The sequence below is a fragment of the Cryptotermes secundus genome, unplaced genomic scaffold, assembly GCF_002891405.2.
Source record: "Cryptotermes secundus unplaced genomic scaffold, Csec_1.0 scaffold958, whole genome shotgun sequence".
Lineage (NCBI taxonomy): Eukaryota > Metazoa > Arthropoda > Insecta > Blattodea > Kalotermitidae > Cryptotermes > Cryptotermes secundus.
In genome coordinates this window covers 1097467-1116632 of record NW_019720583.1, presented here as the reverse complement: position 1 = coordinate 1116632, position 19166 = coordinate 1097467, and the positions used below count along the sequence as shown (strand labels likewise).

General features: G+C 39.5%; 1 protein-coding gene across 1 annotated transcript in view; it reads left to right on the top strand.

Annotated features, from left to right (window-relative positions):
• Window positions 1–5: 5 nt before the first annotated feature.
• LOC111869835 (tRNA:m(4)X modification enzyme TRM13 homolog) overlaps window positions 6–19166 on the top strand; it is a 24781-nt gene continuing 5620 nt past the window's right edge. Inside the window, exons 1-6 of the mRNA XM_023861662.2 lie at window positions 6–1027; window positions 6334–6386; window positions 11757–11947; window positions 13939–14124; window positions 14408–14641; window positions 18415–18551. Of these exons, the coding sequence (XP_023717430.1) occupies window positions 908–1027; window positions 6334–6386; window positions 11757–11947; window positions 13939–14124; window positions 14408–14641; window positions 18415–18551 (921 nt within the window). The 5' untranslated portion in view covers window positions 6–907. The remainder of the gene's footprint in view (window positions 1028–6333; window positions 6387–11756; window positions 11948–13938; window positions 14125–14407; window positions 14642–18414; window positions 18552–19166) is intronic.

The following is a 19166-nucleotide window of genomic DNA, read 5'->3' as shown; positions in this document are numbered from 1 at the left end:
AATTTTTAAAACATGAAAATTTAAATGTTGTTATCCATGTCTTTTGTCCTTTATGGTCTCTTATGTGGCATTAGTATATGTGTTTGTGTGCTTGCAGTGTTTTAGCTCACAGAAGACAGTTGGGTTACTCTGTGTCTGACAGAGTATTACATTTTGATAACATGTACATACTTTCATTTGTAAAAGTCTTAAAGCCAGTGAGTGTATGTATGCTTCTGATCTTTGTTTTCTTGCACATACAGAAGATGCAGAACTCAAGGAAAATATTGAAGTTCCATAGATTGTAGCATGTCCCTGTTTCAATGTAAAAGAGAGGGAGAAATGAAAGGGGGAAAGAATGACAGTGAGATTGACAATTAGAAAGAGAGGGAAGAGAGCTACCACAGGAAATATGAAAGAAGATAAAGACACAGAGAGAAGAAAGGGCTAAAGAAGGAAAATCCAGAAACTTTCTCCCAAGTGACTAAATCTACATGTTCACTAAGTCACTATCAGGTGACAGGACTTTGTAGTCATTAAATATTATTTTGTATACAAATTCAGGGACATTCTGTTGAATTTTAAACTGCCTTTACGCAGCAGTGTTAATTGTAAACAATGTTGAATAGGACTTTACTTATCCCAACTGAGCCACCGCCATGGATGTAATACTAGTACCTGCCAGACCAATAGATGGCAGCATAATGACTACATTTCGTAGCCGGATGGGGAATGCAGAGGCATATTCTTCAAAATAAAAGAACTACTAGTTTGTTATAATGGCTGAAATGTGCGTATTGTGGTTGCTATTCAGTTAGCAACGTGTTTCTTTATAATGGTGTTTTATATTAATTTGTCATTAAACTGTTGTTGATGAATAACTGATGATTGTATCTGATACTGCTAAAAAGCCACCGCTACCCTAAAAATGCAGTGTCAATATTATGTGAAAAAGAAAAATAGGTTATGTAAAATGACCGTCAAAGAAGGTGAAAGATTCTGCGGTCAGCACATGGCTGTTGACAGCCTTAAGGACTGGAACGACAATGTAAGTTGGTATGCGAGTATCCGGGTTTAAATTCTTCTCTCAGGTCTCTCCAAAGAGTTCATAATTTTGAAGACTCTGGAAAGAAATAGGGTAACCCAGAAACTGTTCCAGGATGCTTAACCCTAACTTTGTATCAAAGTATCTGCGTTAGGAAACGGAAGTGCATACTGAAAATGCGGTACACACTTGCCGAACTGAAAGTACCGGTTTCAGTGACATGTTGTGACCAGTTAGGTTAGATTATCACATGGATTGTGTAAACCATTGCCAATTTGTTGAACGGACTGAAGGTGTAACATAATAAGGTGTATAACTTTGAATATTCGTTGTGACAAAACTAACAGTAGTAGCATACAGCACTGTACTACAGAGTATTAATGTTTAAAATTTTTGTGCCAAACAAAATTTAACATGTGTGTGCCACATATCAGTGCAGTTGTAGATCAAAGTAACATTGTTTATTGACATGGACAAGACATATTGTTCCTGCAGGTTGAACAAAATTGCTCAGCAATATTGTTTTTATACATGTTAATCAAACAAGCACCAGCAAGAAAATCTATCTACAGGTGAAGTAAGTGAATGTGGAGTTTTCACTCTCATGACAGTGTGAGGGGCGTTGCTGGGTGGGCCATACAGATTTCAGCTGCTTCATGAGTTAACTCTGTGTAGGCATTGTCAAGTATGTGTACCATTTGCTTAACATTAAATAGCATGGCATTTCATGTACAGAATTTATTTGTGCAGTCCATTTGGATCTCAGAAGAAACCGTGATTGTTTTGCTAGACTTCATTAATTGGATGATCTTTGTAATGGAAATGCTGTGTTTTCTGGGGCTTAAGAACGAGCTTTTAAAATATGATTTAGCTGAGCTCTGCCTTATAAAGAATTAAAGTCCAGTGATTGACCACTTCAGAGATTATGTTGCAATGACATCCTGTGGCCACCCAGGTCACCCTCTCTAACACCAGTGGTCCTTGACTTTTGGTGTGTGTTAAAGAGAGTATGTACCCATTTCAGTGGAGCTTAAAGAGCTTTGTAGCAAGATAGTTAATGCTGTAGCTCTTTTAGATACTGATTTATTGAACAAAATGTGAATGAATTAAAAAGTATCACTGGAATCCTCAAGTGCAATTTCAATTGGTGGAAAACATATTGGACATTTGTGAAAGAAACTTCAAGTGCTAATTAACTCAGTATAACAAATTGTGTTATGCTGTCATTGTTAGTTTGGTCAAAATTACTATTTTTATTGATATATGTAATGTTATATATAAATGGATCTGAAAAATGAGGATTGAGCTCATTCTGCATAGGTTCCGGTGGTGAGCTTTTGTTTAGTGCATTTGAACCTTCAGATGCTTAAACCAGAGAAGTTACTTTCATATGAACAGGGTTAGCTTAGTAAAGTTACTGGGAATGGGTTCAATACAAGGGGGTATAGGAGCCCAGACTTCCTTTTTTCTCTTCAATGCATGGTACAGACTTTGGGCACAAAGGGCCCACATTCAAGCAGAGGTTACAGTGACAACACAAGTATCATTGCTTAGCAACGGCGAGTAAACAGCCGTTGCTAGGCAAAGCCTACAATAATATGGACAGCGGCGTGTGTTTTCTGTGTGGTCTGCCACCCGTAAGATGAGCACTCCTTCACCAAATACAGCCCTCCTGTATGCCACTTGTGGAAGAAGGTTTTGTGTTTTGGGCTCCATTTTCAGAATTGGCTTTGGAACAAAGCCCAAGTCACTGAACTATTCATTCATCTTGTCTACTATGCACTGTAACCCTGACATCATACCAGAGTCAGGAGAAAGCTGAGGAGAGGTCGCAGTTGTCTGTTTCTGGTACACCATGCATGAAGTATAAGATGATCCCAGCATGCTGTCTATATCATAGCTGTACAGCTTCAGCCAGCTTGGCAGGTCTGTCATATATGTAATGTTGTGTCTGCGATTGAGAGGATCATTGTTGTTGAAGCGATAGATGAAGACATCTGTTGGTATAGTGAGTTGGTTGGCAAGCTCCTCCTAGGCAGGCGTCATCCATTGCCCTACTGCTTGATCATATAATTTCTTGTTGAGGTGTACAAGAGCTGTGTTAGGGTCCAGCGATCCTCCATGGTAGTCAACATGAAGGTAGAAGTCTGGATTTGAATCCTTAGTCACTTTACTAAAAGGTGTATGACAAATTTCTTTTATAATGTTGCCATTGGTATCAAACAATGCCAGTGGTGAACCATGAGGTTCTGATGCCACATAGAACTGCTGTTCAGACGCCTCCACCATGATAAGTACATGATACTCCTAGTACAGTAGTCGAAATGTTCAACCAGTCTGAACATGTGAGATAAGATCAGGAATGCTAGGATTGGCCTAGAAATATTGCATTACCTTGCCGCATTCGTCATGCCAGGATATGAGGCGACCATGATCATAGAAATACCAAGTCTGGAACTTATCACGTTCAAATGCATGGATAAGCTGAGCATGGGAATTGTAACAGTATTTCTGCTCCCCTCTTTGCACCACAAAACCTCGTTCATCATAGCTATTGAACTCTACATGACCATACTGAACTACACGGTTACCACTCTCATACCCCAGGGAGATCTTCTTGCCTTATTCAATAACCTCTGTGACATTACCATTCTCATCATAAACATATTTCCAGTTCTCATTAACTCTCACTTCCATCACATGGCCATCTGCATTATAGGTTACCCGGTCTGTAGAGAATGTTGCACCAATTTTTAGTTTCTGTTGCGTTTGTCATAATCAAGCTCAAGTCTGTACACATCAAATGACTTACTTCCAGCATTCCCAAGTTCTGGTTGTACTTCAGTCTTACAACAGTCCTCACTGTTCCATCCACAAGGATCCTTCAGATCAGATTGAAATCCCAAACAAAGCTAGAACCATCAGGAGATGCAGCAAGAGCTACTGGAGGAAATAATCTCTGTTCAGATGCTTGGCCATTACAGTCAAAACAATCAAGATAGCTCTGATGTTCATCACCCATTGAAGTCAGTATTACTCATGGCTTATGTTTCAGATAGGTATTGGAACCATCTCCTTTTGAAGTATGCCTTCATGGAAGTTGTATCTATGATGAATGACAAGATTCCATCCTCCAACTTCAGAGATGCTCATGTCATGTCCACTGAGCTTTGTGTTTGTACATCCCAAATAATGTCCTTGCAATCATTGTACTCATAGCCAACCTTAACCATAGCAGTTGTTACACCATAAACACGTTGCCTATAAACATTAAGCCTATTCCAGGCATAAGTAAATTTCATGACTGGATCAGCTTCAGAGGTCTTCTCAAAAAGAATTCCTTCCATGATGATTAGAAGATGGTTGAGTTTGAGTGAAGCGATTGTTTCTGGCGTTAACTGAAGCTGGATGGTGGACAGATAGCCTGCTGCACGAGAGCTGTGGTATACAAGATTGAAGCCAGTACCTGGGATCGGCAAGCTCTCTTGCACAACGGCAGCACATATCCTGATCTCTTGAGGAACACTAACGGCATCTACGATCTTTCCTTGGCTGACTTTGGATGTATTGAATCCTCATCAACCCGGCAAAAGGAATCATCTGAGCACCCAAGAGCACCTTCCTTGGTTACAAAGCCTCCACCGAGTGTTCCCAACCACCGGGAGAATGAATAAACTGTCTACAGAACTGCTAACCTCCCAAAACTGTCAGTCAACTCCACCTTTTCCTGAGCATTTTGAACTACTACAGGCAATTTCTGTCACACACGGCAGCACACCAGGCACCACTTCATGACATCATCACCAGACCAAAGTCAAGAGCTCCCATCCCACTACTTGGACACCGGAGCTACACAAGGCCTTCAAAAAGTGCAAGGCAAGTTTGTCACGTGCCACTCTACTGGCACACCTCGACACATTCAGGCCACTTGCACTTGTCACAGATGCCTCCACGTCTGCTGTGGGTGTCGTGCTGCAGCAATGCATCAAGAATGCCTGGCAGCCCCTCACCTACCAAAAGAAAATCAACCCTGAGGTGAAACCAACAGCTGCACCACCTCGACCTTCAACCACTCAGTCGCATAGCACTGGCCATGGAATCACATGCCGCACCACCACCACCCGTCACGTCACACCAACTACATGCTCCAGATGCAACATATGTTTTGCTGCTCCCTTCAGCAGCTAGGCAACCATCTCCATGGGGATGTGAAGTGGGAACTGCCCACATTCAGGCAAATGTTACAGTGACAACGCAAGTATCATTGCTTAGCAAGGCAAAGCCTGCAACAATATGGACAGCGATGTGTTTTCTATGCTGTCCGACACAGTGTTTACAAGAGGAAGATATAATGATATTAGGAGAGCCCTCCTGTGTGGAGGCAGGGTTGAATACCTCCACTGTGGCCCTGTGAGTCATAGAAGGTGACAAAAAGGGAAGTCTCAAATCTGAGACACTAAAATATGGTCGCAAGTCCCAAGGGACTTGGACCCAAGAAAGACCACACTGGCAAGGGCCAGCAGCATGTGCAAAAGACAGACCCCTCCTCTCGTCAGAGTGAGCTCCCCACAAAAATAAGACCGTAACTGTCAAACAGTAATAATTAATATCTGGTCATGTGCCTCAGATGGGGCTCGACACCAAGACTTGCTGACTGACCATCAGTCGCAGTGTAACTTTGACTTTGACTATTAGGAGAGCCAACCTGTGTGTAGACGGGGTTGAATACCTCCACCATGACACTGCAAGTCGTAGAAGGCGACAAAGGGAAGTCTCAAATCTGAGACAGTAAAATATAGTCAGGAGTCCCAAGGGACATGAACCCAAGAAAGACTGCACTTGCAAGGGTCAGCAGCATGTACAAAAGCCAGACCCGTCCTCTTGTCATGACTGACTGACTGACCGACCGACCGTCAGTCACAATGTGACTTTGACTTTGACTATAGAGATATGTGGTGTGGGTGTTGGAAGCAGTAATATTGTTGGTACTATACTATTAATCTTCAGTTCTTCAAACTGAAGTGCGTCTGTGTACTGTGCAACTATAATAAATATTTACGGAGCAATTCAACAAGTGGTTGTCTCTTCATATATTGGCATCACACATTTGTTTAATTTTTTCTGTTATATTACAACCACCTTTCCCAGTACATCAAGCTATGTGTATGTTGTATTTGAAGCAGTTGTTTCAGTTGGGTATACTGAATAGTGCATAGGAATTTTAGTGGAATGAAGTATTTTAAGAAAGTTTTTCTGTATATCAAGATTTCTCTATTGTTTAAAACATGTGTTTTTGTCCTTTTTTGCAGACAGGAGAAATTAAGCATCCAAAACGAGTGGCATGCCCTTACGACAATAAACAGTATGTACCTTTCACGTGAACAGTGTGCTCACTTCTTTCTCTCTTTCTCATATATACACATATATGTGTGTATATATGAAGGGGGACCCAAAAATAACCGGAAACGACCTGTTGCACGCGCATGCTTTGTAGTTACGAGTTGTGCTGCTACGTGGTGTTAGCTGGGGGTCTCCCGCGACTGTTAGTGAGCTGGCGTCAGTTTGAGTTAAGTGGTTTGTCTGTGGTGCTCTGTTGTGCGCGTTCCTGTTTCAACCCTTTGGCGATTAGTGAGATGGCCGACCAGAAGGAACAAAGAGTGTGCGTGAAATTTTGCTTTCTGTTAGGGAAAACTGCACTTCACTCTTCAAGTCGCGACAAACATTCACGCGGTTTTCTCTTTGATCATCTCCGAGCAAGCGAGGAACAAATTTTGCAGACACCCGTCTCATGTGCAAACCTTCGGTTAAAATTCACTGGACCGTGAGATGTTCGTTTCCTCAGAAAGTTGGTCAATGGTCTTTCGACGATCTTCATCAATTTCACGCACACTCTTTGTTCCTTCTGGTCGGCCATCTCACTAATCGCCAAAGGGTTGAAACAGGAACGCACACAACAGAGCACCACAGACAAACCACTTAACTCAGACTGACGCCAGCTCACTAACAGTCGCGGGAGACCCCCAGCTAACACCACCTAGCAGCACAACTCGTAACTACAAAGCATGCGCGCGCAACAGGTCGTTTCCGGTTATTTTTGGGTCCCCCCTCGTATATCTTGAAAGAATGTAAGGAATGTATTTTATCATTAGTCCACTTTATATAATGCACAACTCAAACTATGACAGTCTGAAAATTACAGTATTTAGATATTTAATATTTTCATCTTTTAAAGCTGAAAGTGTTGTCGCCATCTCAGTACATTATTTTGTGTGCTTGAGAATGCACCATTCCTTGTCTCTCTGAAGGTAGATGAAATACACCATGTTGTACAATTGTGTGAGCATCTAAATAAGTGTAAAACAGCTGTTAGAATGATTCTTATAAATATATTGTGACATTTAAAGTGCTACTGCTAGACTTAGGAGGGTATTATACGATGGGGTACCCAAAAAAAACCGAACTAATTTTTTTGTGGCCAGAGCTTTTGTAGTACCGCGTTTTGCCGCTATGAGCGCATAGAGCTAACATTCCTGAGTCGATAAGCCGACTACCGTTGCTTCAGAAGGTAAGGACTAGTTTCGGCAGAGTTTATAGTGACAACTGTTTTGTGTGATCGTCGTTTTTGCAATGGCTGATTTTCGTGAACAGCGTGCGGCGGTGAAATTCTGCTTTTTGCTCGGGAAAAGTGGAACAGAAACTCTTGAAATGTTAAAAACGGCGTACAAGGACGATGCTATGGGGAAAACTCAAGTGTTTGAGTGGTTTTCCCGTTTCAAAAATGGTGAAATGTCAATTGATGACAAACCTCGTTCTGGTCGTCCTTCCACGGCCCGAACACATGAAAATGTTGAAAAAATTCGTGAAATCATCAAGGAAGATCAACGACGGACCATAGAAGAAATTGTGAAGCTGTTGGGAGTGACTTGCTCACACAGCCCTGTCTGTATGACAGTTCTTGACCAAAAATGGTATGACCCCTGTTCCTCACCCTCCATACTCACCCGACCTTGCCCCGTGCGACTTTTTTTTGTTTCCTCGAATGAAAAGAGACATGAAAGGAAAAAACGACGGAGGCGCTGTCAAGCATCTCAAAAGATGAATTTAGACAATGTTTTGAAAAATGGAATAAAAGACTAGACAAGTGTATTAGTGTAAGTGGAGAGTACTTTGAAGGGGATTGAAGGTTTGTGCTTAAAATTTGAATAAATAAGTTTAAAAAAAATAAGTTCGATTTCTTTTGGGTACCCCCTCGTAAATGCCCTCACTATTAGATAGATAGGTTTCTGCAGTATGTCATCATTCTTATACAGAATTTCATTTGGAATAAGTGGTAAGTCTCCTCTATTAGTATTTTGGTGTAATACATATGAAGTCATACCACATGTTTTAGTTGAATTTTTTTTTCTAGAAGCAATATAACAGACAGAAAGAAAATAGTGTTCTGCAGCCTATCCATCCCTTTCATTATTAACAGAAGTATATAGTAACCAAATTCTAAAGGTATAGACTATTATCCTTACACATTTCAGATATATTTCTTTACCTTCAAAACCAATATTTTATAAGACTAGGCTTTGGGTGTAGACTTTACTAAAACAGCGTGAAAGTTACTGCAGTGCTTTGCGTTTTGGGGGGCACAGTTGTCCCATGTCATGCAGTGAGATCTGCAACTTGGAGTTATTCCCTTTTATAACAGTGAAAAGGTTACAGATATAAAGAGTAAAGAGAGAAATTGTGTGTAGCAACACTTGTGATTCACGAGTCATCATGTTATGTAGAAGAAATTTTCTCCTGATAAGATGATTATAAGATACCCCGGTCTGTCAGCTTCAAGAAACTGAGACAAACCTATTCATTTTGGCCATACATTTTGAACATATCTTGTATTTTTATTTTCATGTCCATAGATCCTTACTGGCTACCAAAGCCAACGGATATAGAACCTGTCACAATTTACATGTATTATTTATGAGAACAGAAAGTAGTCCTCTTACAGCCACATTCATAAAAGTAACCATAATTATACAATTCAATAATTTAACCAACATGTACAATTCATCATCTAGACATTAATACCTTATTAAGCACATTCCTTAAAAATATACATATAAATATCAGTTGAAAGTCTTTTATATAATATACCATAAAACGGCATTACAAAATTTTAATTCATATTATATTTGAAATACTCATCCAACATATAGAATGAATGGGAGTACAAGACATTTTTCAAGGCCAATTTAAATTGTTTTGTATTATGGGACACATCTTTTATTGCAACAGGTAAGCTGTTAAACACTTTAATCCCAGCATAATAAGTTCCCTTCTGAAAAACTGACAGATGAGATGATGCAAATCAGATTTGGTCCTAGTATTAATATTGTGTACCTCAGAATTTACTTTAAATGGTGTCTTTTATAAGTGAATATATATACTGAGATTTTAGTGGTAGTATTTTGAGTTCTCTAAAATATTTTCTGCATGAGTCCTACCCCTAATCCCCATAATAATTCTAATAGCTTTTTTGTAGTCTAAAAATTATGTTGCTATAATGAGAATTTCCCCAAAATATTAGTCCATAAGTCATAATTGAGTGAAAATAACATCTTCAGTGATTCCCGGGACAAGAAAGGATTAATTGTGAACATGTTCACTAGTCATTGCTTGGTATCAGCTTCTAACAGTGGAGATTCCTCTACTTCCATTCTCACAACTAATAGGTCAGGGTGTGTAGATGGCTGCTGGCCTTTTCCAGCACATTCAGCCTTAGTGTCAGGTCCCGTTGGGATCCATGGCCATATTTTTGTTTACTCCAGTCTTTTACATATTTTGAAGTGAGGCCTCTTTTTATGAGAGGAGTGGTCTGACTGCTACTGGTCAGTCCCCTTCTGCTGGGGGTCTCACAGCATGAGTCTCCCAGCCAACCACTGACTGTGACTATATATTCTCGGCATGGACCGAATAGAATACACCACTCTGAACAGTTCCTGTATTATTATGCACATATCAGTTCCTGTGGGTGTGTGTTTACTGAGATCTTACCTAGCAATGGACATCACTCCCTCCCCCCAATTACTTCAGCCCTCAGGCATCATGTCACAATATTTAGTAATAATTATGTACACTAAGTATCTCTTGCCGGTCACAGTAGCCGAGTGGTCTAAGTCATGCACTGTTTTCGCTCGGAAGCCGGGATTGTGGGTTCGAATCCCACTCAGGACATGGATGTTTGTGTACAGGTAGAGGCCTTGCGACGGGCTGATCACCCGCCCAAGGAGCCCTACCGAATGTCTAAGATCTAGTAAACCGAAGTGAAACGGAGAGTTTCCTGGAGGTAGGCCTAGGCCCAATTGAGGGCAGTAGTGCCAAAGGGGAGGGGAAAAAAAGTATCTCTTGCTTTTTGTAACATTAAACAATACCAGATGTCACACAGCTTGGAATATGGTAAACTCCTGGTTATCCAGTATCCAAATATTTGAAATTCTCATGTAACCAGCAAGAATTGCAAAGAAAATTTGGCCATTTTTATAAAAGTTCTTATAAAAACGAAGTTGCAACACACTTACGTTCATCCATCACACATTATTTGTCCCTGCCACCACTAGCAGCTCTGAATGTCATCCTCCCTCTCACAAATGGCACTAGAGTAGAGGCTAGTTTAATTCATGATTGCATTACAGTATGTCTGAAATCTTTCAACCAGCAATCCTCCATGTTGCCTAGGAAGACTCCTATGCAGGAACTGAAGCATGATTGTGGTTCTGAATTTTTGCTGGGTTTCTTGAAAATATTTTTCTCATGCATCTAGTAGATTCATGTAACCACAGAGCCCATTACCTATACATGCTGGATAGTCAGGGGTTTGCAGTATATTACTGGCAACTGGAAAACAGTGAAGTGGTCCTACCAAATGCCATTGCAATCTCATCTCATTTATTTACATATAGGATAAGGAATTAGTCATTGATAGTACAAATAACACTACATAAAAATAACAATATAAGATTCATTACATTATTCAATACCATAATAGACCATAGTTAATTATTGGAGTCAAATTTACAATCAAAGTATTCTTCCAAGGAATAAAACGAGTTCATCAACAAAAATCTTCTTAAAACAATTTTAAAATGTTTAACATCTTGACCCAAGTTCCTTATATTAGGAGGAAGCCAATTAAAAACCTTAATTCCTTGGTAGTACACTGCTTTCTGAAATATAGTCAACTTATATATAGGATAATGGAATTTATTATTATATCTTGTATTCCTATTATATAACTCAGAATTTAACTTAAATTTATCTTTATTATTAACCACGAACATTGCAAGAGAAAGTATATACTGAGATTGAAGGGTTAAAATTTCCAGTTCCCTGAACAATTCCCTACATGAATCTCTGTTCCCAGAGTTCAATATAATTCTGTTCACCCTTTTTTGCAACCTAAAGATATGTATACTATAAGGGGAATTTCCCAAAAAAACCAAACCATAGGTCATAATTGAATGGAAGTAAGAAAAGTAAATCATTCTTAATGTACCCTTATGTTGTACTGTAACAAATAATGTGATACATTGAAATTACTGATCTTATATCATAAAAATATTTCTCCACAAAGAAGAATGCCGTATTCTGGGATGTGATGACATTCTACATGGCACCACATCCCAGAAGATGGCATTCTTCATAGTCACTGCTGTGAAAACCTCAAATCTTACAAATTTCTCCACAGTTCTTGCTATGTAAAGAACCTGAAGAAACATACAGCTGCCTGCAATTCAAGACCAAGAGAGAATCCTCCATTCATCATTTCTGGGATCAACTGTGGTGATCAGAACGTTAAAAGAAATTGTCGGAAATTTGCTGACTTAAGCACAGATGAGTTGACACTTCTGATGCAAAAAATTGAATCTGTGTATAACAGTAAGTCACTATTACTGTATAACTCAACTGTGGGCCCTACAGAACTTCAATAAGTTTCCGCCTTCTGTACTGCTATTTACCTTTGAAACAGAGACATGGAAATAAGTGGATATTTTAAGTGCTGTATAAAATTGATGGTGGCTCTAATAGGATCGCTTTATAATTTTGTTTGGGTAGTTTAACCCATTATATTCTCTGTTGTTTAATTGCTGCCTAAGGCTTAAATATGTGGGAGTTTGTAATAAAGAGAATGTGACATTACCATCTGAATGTAATATTATGTCAGTGCAAAGTAATTTTCTTCTCTCTTCATTTCTGTGAAACAGGTCTACATCCAAATTGTTTCAGTAATTAAAAACAAAGATTTTTTTTTTGTGTACTTTACCAAGGATGACAACCTTACTGCCATCTTTGAGCCGATTGTCTAGATAATGTGGTGCCCTCAACATCTCACAACCCTATGGGCCTTCACGGCCTGGTACAGGGATGGCTTTACTTTTTTTTTTTAATTCTAACTACAAGGAAATATTAAAAATATTATTTTTGACAGAGGGATATTCCTAGAATCTACTTAGTAGACGATGGGAACGGTAACCTTGCATTCCGGCAGTATTTTTGATTTGGTGGAAGAGCAGATTCCATGAGGCATTAGACGTGCAAGGGGTTGATGATGTAAGGCTGACTGAAACACATACACCTGAGCCCAGGGATATGAATGTATAAATGTATGAGGGGTGGGCCTTCTCAGCTCTTGCACCATGACCTATAGTGATCTATTGTGCTTAGCCCAGGGATATACTACCACTTTATTAACAAGGGGCTCACACCGGCAACCAGCATTTTCTTTTTCATTTTTAAATAATTTTAAATAAAGTAAAACAATACATACATGAAGATACTGTAGTGTTCTGACGATGGTGTATAACACACAGAGATACTAGGTTTTTGGACTTTGTCCATCATCCGGATTAAAAAAAAACTCAACTTTTCGGAAACTGGATCTGTTTCCGTCATCAGGTGAGGGAAGACACCTACTCTCTTGGGTCCCTTTAGAAAGAGCTAACCTCAATCACTAGATACATACATGCATGCATATTATTTAAATATATAAAATTACATAGAACTGCACTATGAGTGTTTATTTAGTATTTAGCTAAAATAACAAAGGGCTCACACAAGCCCCTTGGAGCACAAACCTGTCTAATCCATTAGTACCTGAGTAATTTCTTTAATATGTTTAGATTGCTGTTGATCAAAGTAAATTCCTTAAAGCAGGAAAGTTCTTGAGTAGTTGAGTGGCTGTCATCTCCAAGGAGTTGATTAGTTGAAATTAAAGGTAAATAACAGAAATGTCTGTTGCTGAAAAAAATTGTTTTATTTTCATCCCAAAAGTAATAGTGTAAATTTGACAAAATTAATGTAAAATTGGTAAACATTCAGTTTTGGATGTAAGTACAGAGGCAGCTGTGGTTAGTCTCTGTCATCCAAAAGCACAATTATTTCATGATAAAATAATATTTCATGTGTGAACTTTATGTAGGGGACTTAATATTAAGTATTACAGTCTGTAACTGTAATATGAAAATTGCTTTACTGCCCATTTCTTGCTTCCAGTTTTTTAATGTTGGCAAAAACTGAATGTGGTTAGCATATTTTAGGAAGGACCACCAATATTAAGTTTTATTGTCTGCTTATAGAGGAGTTTCTTTTCTTCAAACTTTATGCTCAAACTGAAAATACACAATGTTTTCAAGTACAGTAATTCAGATTTCAAACTGTTTACATAACTTATCCCCATAAAATATATGCAGTATGGATTTTTTACTTAATGCAGGTTTGTGAGAATTTTAATATCATTTTAATTTATCACCAAATTTCTTGTGAAGCTGAGAAATATTATTATTTATCTTGTCAAAAGTAATTAAAATAAATATTAGTCATGCAATAATTATGATTCATTGACTGAATCACTTATCATTTACTTGTTGCAGGTCACATACCGACAGTTGAGAGAGAGATCTTGAAGCATGCAGTACTGTCAGAGGAATTAAACAATTCCAGTTATGGTCCAAATAAAATGAAACATTTGCTTCAAAACTCGTCATTATTGGGACATGCAAAAAAATCTGGTCTTCTGCAAGGGAATACAGTGTTCATTGAGTTTGGTGCTGGAAGGGGTATGTATGTGACATGAAGTCAGAAACAGCAGTGGACTGATTATATGTTCAGGCTCTGAAATAGGGTGCTGTTGTTTTCAGACTCTTGTCTAGAAGCATCTCTGCCAGTGAATTTCTTGAACAGTATCTGAAGGTCAAGAAGCTCAGTTAAGTTTTCTTTTAAACTCATATCAAATACATTAAATGATCTGTGATAGTATTCCAGTTTCTGGTTTTGTGTCACGATATATTCAGCAAATTGTTTCTCACTCCTCATTCAAAGTTTGTTAATATATCCTTGCAGGTCAACTAAGTTATTATGTTGCACAGATAATGCAGGAAGATGATAATTGTCTGTTACTTCTGATTGATCGTGCAAGTCAGCGCCACAAATTTGATAACAAACTCAAGGAATCTCCTATGCCCTACAAACGTATTCGCGCAGACATAGCAGATCTTTGTCTGGAATTTATGCCAGTCTTACACCTGTACAAGAGGATTGTGTCCCTTGGGAAGCATCTCTGTGGATCAGCTACAGGTGAGGCAAAGATTTGTGGATATACAGTTAGAAACTCAAAACCAACTGCTGGTCAAAGCAACAAATATGATGACAAACTTGAGGAGTCTCCAGCATCTTAGAAATGCATTTGTGCAGACGTTATAGGTCTTTATCTGGAATTTATTCCAGTCATACACCTATACAAGAGGATTGTGTCACTGGTAAAAATCCTTGTGAATTAACTATAGGTGAGGCAAAGATTTGCGGATGTACAATCAAAAGCTCAAAACTTTACTTCTCTGTTAGTTCAAACCATTTAAAATTTCTATTCTTGGTCCAGTTTTCATTCACCTATATCATTACATAGTAGATGGCTTATCTTAACTACTGGTGTGACTGAAATATGTGGTGTAATCATTAGAAATCCTTCTCTAGCTCTAGCAAGTCCCTACATTGGATCTCAGCCAAGTCACCAGCTATCCTGACTGAAACTTTCATTTCTTTCCTCTGTCCCTCCAGACATGTTCTCCTTAGGAGAGCTGGTATCATGAAATACAGAACTACTGACCTAAAAAGAAATATTTGGATCACCACATGAAGAAACAGGCATAAACTACCAGTTGTAAAAACACAGATCTCTTTGAACTATGGATCACATTACTGCTGGTTTCGCATGTCAGTCAAAAGAAAATCCTAACGCAGAAGACACAGCTAAATGGCTTGGCTAATATACAGACAGCTTATACCTCATGCAGGAAGCTCCTCAAAACCTTGCTGATACCATAACAGTATCATAAGCTACAAGAAACAACAATATGGTCAGTGGATGCAACCACGAAGGCCTATCCCACGAAGAAATACATAACTGAAATGTACCAAGGCCCAGGACCGAAAAGTGGTTTGGGGTAGAAAAAAATTTAATCAATACACACACCAAATAAATATAATAATATAATTGATCGAGTGAAAGAAAAATAGAGGCTGTCTCAGATGAGGACAAAACAACTTAAAACAGTGCACCAACTCCACCGTTAATTTAGCAAACCTGAAAATGTTCAAGAGATAATTTGGAATGAAACGAGCACCACTCTCTTCCACGGCGTGCAGCAGAATCCCCTTTCAGTTTCCAGACGAACCGGCTAGTCCCTGATGAAAGGGTGAAGGGCGCAAGCGTAGGGCAGGAGGAGAGGGGGAAAAGGAATGAAGGGGGGTTCTAGTTAAGGGACATGTCAGTAGTTTCTGATGTTACAAAACACAAAACACTTTGCCATATATCAAAATTAAGGTTTACCTTATTACACACACACACACACACACACACATATGGAAAACACCCTTTTGCACCGGAGGAATTAGCTAGACAAAATACCAAACTCAGTTCATGCATGCTGCAAGAATCAACAGAACACAAACTATGTGTTGGTATGTCTTACTCGTGATGCTTCTGACCAGCAGAGGGAGCAACTTCAACTTGCATTCATCCCAAGGCAGCCAAACCCAGAAGCAGGAAACTGGACACTGATTGGAAGAGGCAGGTCCCACCATGTTACATGACCGAAACATAAGCAAGAGGGAGGGAATTGGAATCAAAGATGGATGGATGGCGTGGAACAGAACTCGAGAGGTGGAAACCCTGATCCAGAACCGGAGCCAGAAGTGGACAAGTGGCTCAGATGAAGGACGAACCTAATAGGTTATCATGTATAAACTTTTAAATAAATTCTATAAATATTTGCAAGCATTTGATATGTTTACTGACATAGGGTCTATTGAAATTTCATTGTGCAATTGTTAGAAGCCAGCTTCATCAGAAGTAAGTTACCTGAACAAGAGTGCAAAGATATAATCCACAACAGGGTAACTGTCCACAAGTCTTCCTTGCATCTTTGTGCTCTGAGTGCTCATAGCTGTTACAGATATAACATCGAAGGTACACACTGTCACCATGATTTTAATTGTTATTTTTGAAACAATGTTTAATACAGAATTTGTGGGCATGTGTATGACCTATGCCAGTATAAGATTTTAGGCAGCCAGCATTTTTGGTCTTACATTTTGCCCCCTCCCACACACACACACACACACACACACCAAGAAAAACGAAAAAGGTTTTGTATTTTTTTAAAGATACTATCACGTGTTACTGACTAGACACGGAGTTTGAGTTAATAATTAGATCTATTGGACACTTATAACTTATTACAAGTGATTGGAACAGCCTCACTATTTCACACACTCTGTAAATCACTACAGCGACAGCACACACAAAGAGTTCTGTTTGTCATTCTGTCATCACTAATCATTGGTAGGTGTCAACTGCTAACAGTGGAGATTCCTCATGGCCAACCATGAACTTCCACTGCACACTTCCAACTCTCAACACCTAACCACTGACTAACTTAGTTGGTTGGTCAGTTAAATTGCTGCTGGCTAGCACAGTCATTCCTGGCTTCAGTCTCCTTGACATCCACAGCCAAGATTTTCATTATGTCTAGGCATGTATGTGTTTCAAAATGGGGCCTCCTCTTTGACAAAGTGAGGGGTCACTCATTTGTTGTAGATGCTATATTTGTTTGTTATAAGGCATTCTCCGAACATAAACTCTCCCTGAAATAGGGAACAACATGAAGGACAACTCATCTTATCATATCTCGCATTTCCAGTTGTCTGCTATCCAAGTATTACAGTCATGACATCAGCATTCATACATCTGAGCATTACTTTCAGTAATCAGAGGTTTAGCAGTTTTCAGGCACGTCATAGATGTTGGATTTATGAAGCTGACTTTGGACAGTTTTTGTGGAAAGAGGGTCTTCAAGATGAATATTCAGTTCTGCTGTCACCTGTGCTGCAGTATTGTATGATTTTTTTAAATGGTCCTCAATGAATGACAGTCTCTGTTAGTGCTGAATTTCACCCACTGTTCCTCTTCACAGATGTTGTCTTCCCATTATTCATGTATGCCAACATAGCCGTAGAAACTGTCGCTCTTGTTACACCTGATAATGCGGCAGTTTTTGTCACAGATGGTCCAGCCAAATGCACACCAATGATCTGTTCCCTTTCAAAGTCAGGCAAGTCTTCCATTTCTCAATTCGTTCACATGGACTGTCATTCGACCTATCACTAATGCACCGACACAAGCAATACAGAGCATAAACAAGTGGAAGAAGAACATTCAGTGCTTGCCAACTGAAGTTCTTTCAATGTATCCAACACAAATTCTGTTCCTCAATTTCTTAGTATTTTCATTATTTTGCCCACCCCTTTTTATATGTGACTGTACTTACTTTTTTTAATTGCTAGTGGGGTGGGACTAAGTCCCTTGTACTGCGGCCACTTCTGGCCTATTGTACCAGCCCCAGATGATAGGTGAGGGTGATTGTGGAGCAATTGGTGGAATGAAGATTGGCAGGGGAACTGAAGTACTCGAAGAAAACCTACCCCAGCGCCACTTTGTCCACCACAAATCCCACTTGACCAGACTCAGGATCGAATCCAGGCCGCTGCGGTGGGAAGCCAGTGGCTAACCGCTTGAGCTATGCATCCCATCCTATCTCTCTAAGATGTATTTTAATATTGTCCACCCACCTATGCCTTGGTCTTCCCAGTGGTCTCTTTCCTTCTGGCTTTCCCACCAAAATCCTATATGCATTCCTCTTCTCCCCCATTCGTTATATGTAACTGTAACAGATAAAAAATTAATATTGTGGGAAATATTTATGTCACTATTTCAGTACAAAGTGTATACTTAAATTACATCCAGCTACACCATTTCCTGAGCATTGTACTAATATATCAGGCTCTTCCAGATCTTGCACTGCGGTCCATGATTGGTGGTGACAGAATGGAAGAGGAGAGAGGCGTTTGTGCTGCTGGGATTCTCATGGCAATGTGTTGTCATCATCGCTGTGATTGGGGTTCCTATACTGGCAAAGATTTTATGGTGGTATGTACGCTACTGTGAAGAACGGGATATGCAATAGTATAATTGGTTGAAGCACTATGCTGCAAGCTGGAATGTCGTGGGTTCAATTCCTGACGAGGTCATTGGATTTTTTTCAATTGATCTAACCCTTCCAGCCTCACTATGGCCCTGAGGTTGACTCAATCTCTAACAGAAATGAGTACCATGAATCTTCCTGTGGGTAAAGGAGTACCGGCATGTAAGGCTGACAACCTCGCTGCCATCTGTGAGCTGATTGTCTAGAGCAGGCATGTCCAACTGAGCCATGCGTCTTACTTAGGCTCCGTTCAGCGGCTTCTCTTCCTACCCCCCCCCTCTTTTTTTTCTCCTCCTTGTGTCTAGAAAGTTCTTCCGTACTGCCCTATCACGTGATCCCCCCCCCCTCCAACTGGTTCTGGTTTCATGGTAACTAGTAGGGTAGAGGGAGACGGACACTCTAGGACGAGACGTCGGGGAAGGAGGTAACGAGCAAAATTCTTTTTTTGGGCGTGGCCAGTCTAAATTCGGTTTGGTTCCTTTTTTTTCCGTGAAGGTTCTCAAAAAGGAATAGTCATATTGGCGGTCTGAAGATATATATATATATATATATATATATAT